A 2,337-nucleotide genomic window follows, 5' to 3' on the forward strand; every position below is an offset into this window, starting at 1 on the left:
GCCCTAGACTTAAAGAAAATACTTTTACATTCTTGTGTATAAATAAGCAGGTTCGTTTTAGCATTTACGCTTTATTGTGTTGCATGAAGTACCTATGTAATGCAAGTATGTACTGTACTAAAATACCCAGGTTTCCAAATACATTACGTGGTGAAGCCCACAGTCTCTGCAGAAGCATTATAAGTAACCTGTGCCTTTGTAATTTACAATCCATTGTTGGCTGCTCTTAGAAATACGGTAACAGGTAGAAAAAAAAATTAGTAACGCTAAGCATGTATACACTTTTCCAAATACAAACACACACAACTTACAATGAGACCCCAATGGAGACAAGCCAAATGACATTTGATGCAATATCTATAAAATGTAGACTCTGCAATAAAAAGCCAAAGGCACATAAAAATATATTTTAACTTTAAAAATAACTTAGTTACAGTAATACTTTGCTTGTGTCTTACCAACACGAAGCTGATGGTCAAAATCTTGCAATATAGATATAATATATAGGGATATATAAGAACTACAAGAAAATCCCCAAAACCCTTAATCAAATGTGAAAACAAGAGAAAAGTTTCAGCACTGGAGAACTTGCTATGGTGTGCCCAAGCTATATAATATAGAAAAGAGTCTAGAAAAAAGGTTTTGGTGTTAAATAATTTTGGCTTTTTCTTGCTCAGAAAATGACAAAGCACTGTAAAGGTCCTTCCAGTGACTCGCCCAGCCCTTCATTACTAGTGCCAATCCCAGCCAAGCCACCAGATTCCGTAGTTAATGTCTGCAAACAAACTGTAAATTGAACATCAGCAATGCCCGCCCCAATTGGGCTCTGTCTGACTGACTCATTTCCTCTTTTTACCGGGATAGGTTTTTTGCTGTTTTATTTTGCAAACAGGACACAACACATTAGGTAAAAAAATATCTTGTAAGAATGGCATTTTAGAAAACCCATGGCACAACTGCAAATATAGCCAGTGAATCTCTCCTCTTCGACTGTGGTTAGTTTGGGTACCTCTCACCCCAGAGGAAAAGGGCTGGTGTCCTGTTACTTGTTTTTATCCATGACATTCAGCACCTCATCCAAAAGTGAGGGCCCTAGGTCGAGCTGCAGGGAGAGGAGGGAGCCTGTCAGGTCAGAGAGGGACTCCTCTGATGTCGTCTTTTCCTTGAGGAGCTCACATGGGGCAGGATGGTCAAACATGTCCTCGGCTGGCCAGTCGGGGTACTGTTCGGAGAGGCTGGACGAGTGGCTGTCCCTGCCCTGACTGGATTGAGACGCGGAACCACTGGAGCCCCAAGAGGTGTCTCCCTGGTGGACTGTCCCATTCTCTAGCCGGCTGCTTTTCTCCTGAGCCTTTTCCTCCACAACAGGCTCACAGCTGAGTCGGGGCAGCTTTGGAGGGCCAAAGGACTCCTGCTTGGAACTGAAAGTCACTGGTGACAATAAGGGCAGCATGAGCGCTTGGGACCCTCCAATGGTGGGGAGGGAGATGGCGTTTTTGAGTACTGGGGAGGGTGTTTCTGTGAACACAGAGTCAGAGGTGCTGTTGGCCCGGAAAAACTCATTATGCCCAGGGAATTGGCCCAAACGTGCTTTCTCCTGGTTTCCAGGTAAAAGCTCATAGTTGCCTTGAAGAAAGGAAATGTCTCCAAAAACATCATGCTGGCCCTCCTTGCCGATGTGAATGGTGTGTCGAAAATCTCCAAGGGGAGGACTGATCATATCAGGAGACAGAATGTCTCTCAGTTTGAATTTCTTTCCTTTCTTGTTATTGGCAGCTTTCAGGTAAATCGGGGTCTTGGCTGGCATTTTGGAGTTTGAGAATGTCTATTTTGTAAAAGAGAAAAGGACCACTTTCTTCCCAGATGTTATATGTTCCAGAAAAATCCCTTTTGATAAGAACTATCACATCATTTTCCTCAAGTAGCTTAAGAAGAGGCTCTGAAACAGGATGTGGTCCAAGAGACCTTTCTGAGGCATGTGAGGCTTCCAAGAGAGCTGGTCACACCATCCAATCCTTTCGGCACCATGGAGAAAGCTGGGGAACAAACAAACCAGACCAGGTTAGAATCAATTGAGGCTGCAGGGCTCACAGTTGTGTGTTGTTGAGTTGATTCTGACTCACTGTGACCCAACAGGACAAAATATAATAACTATGTGGTAAGGCTTTCTAGGCTGTCGCCTCCTCATCACTTTGCCATCTCTGCTGGGTTTGAACTGCTGACCTTTAGATAAGTGCTTTAACCACTGCATTGCCAGGGCCCCTTGCAGAGTTCATTAGTGCTGCCTTTTCATAAAATCATTGTAAATAAAGGTCAGTTCCCACCTGAAGCTGAGCT

General features: G+C 43.7%; 1 protein-coding gene across 1 annotated transcript; it reads right to left on the reverse strand.

The window, feature by feature from the left end:
* Nucleotides 1–939: 939 nt before the first annotated feature.
* CDC42EP3 (CDC42 effector protein (Rho GTPase binding) 3) lies at nucleotides 940–2,009 on the reverse strand. The gene has a single exon (XM_006839365.1). It carries the CDS (start codon nucleotides 1,805–1,807, stop codon nucleotides 1,043–1,045), a length of 765 nt encoding a protein of 254 aa, XP_006839428.1. The 5' UTR covers nucleotides 1,808–2,009; the 3' UTR covers nucleotides 940–1,042.
* Nucleotides 2,010–2,337: the final 328 nt, after the last annotated feature.

The sequence above is a fragment of the Chrysochloris asiatica genome, unplaced genomic scaffold, assembly GCF_000296735.1.
Source record: "Chrysochloris asiatica unplaced genomic scaffold, ChrAsi1.0 scaffold00024, whole genome shotgun sequence".
In the NCBI taxonomy this organism is placed as follows: domain Eukaryota; kingdom Metazoa; phylum Chordata; class Mammalia; order Afrosoricida; family Chrysochloridae; genus Chrysochloris; species Chrysochloris asiatica.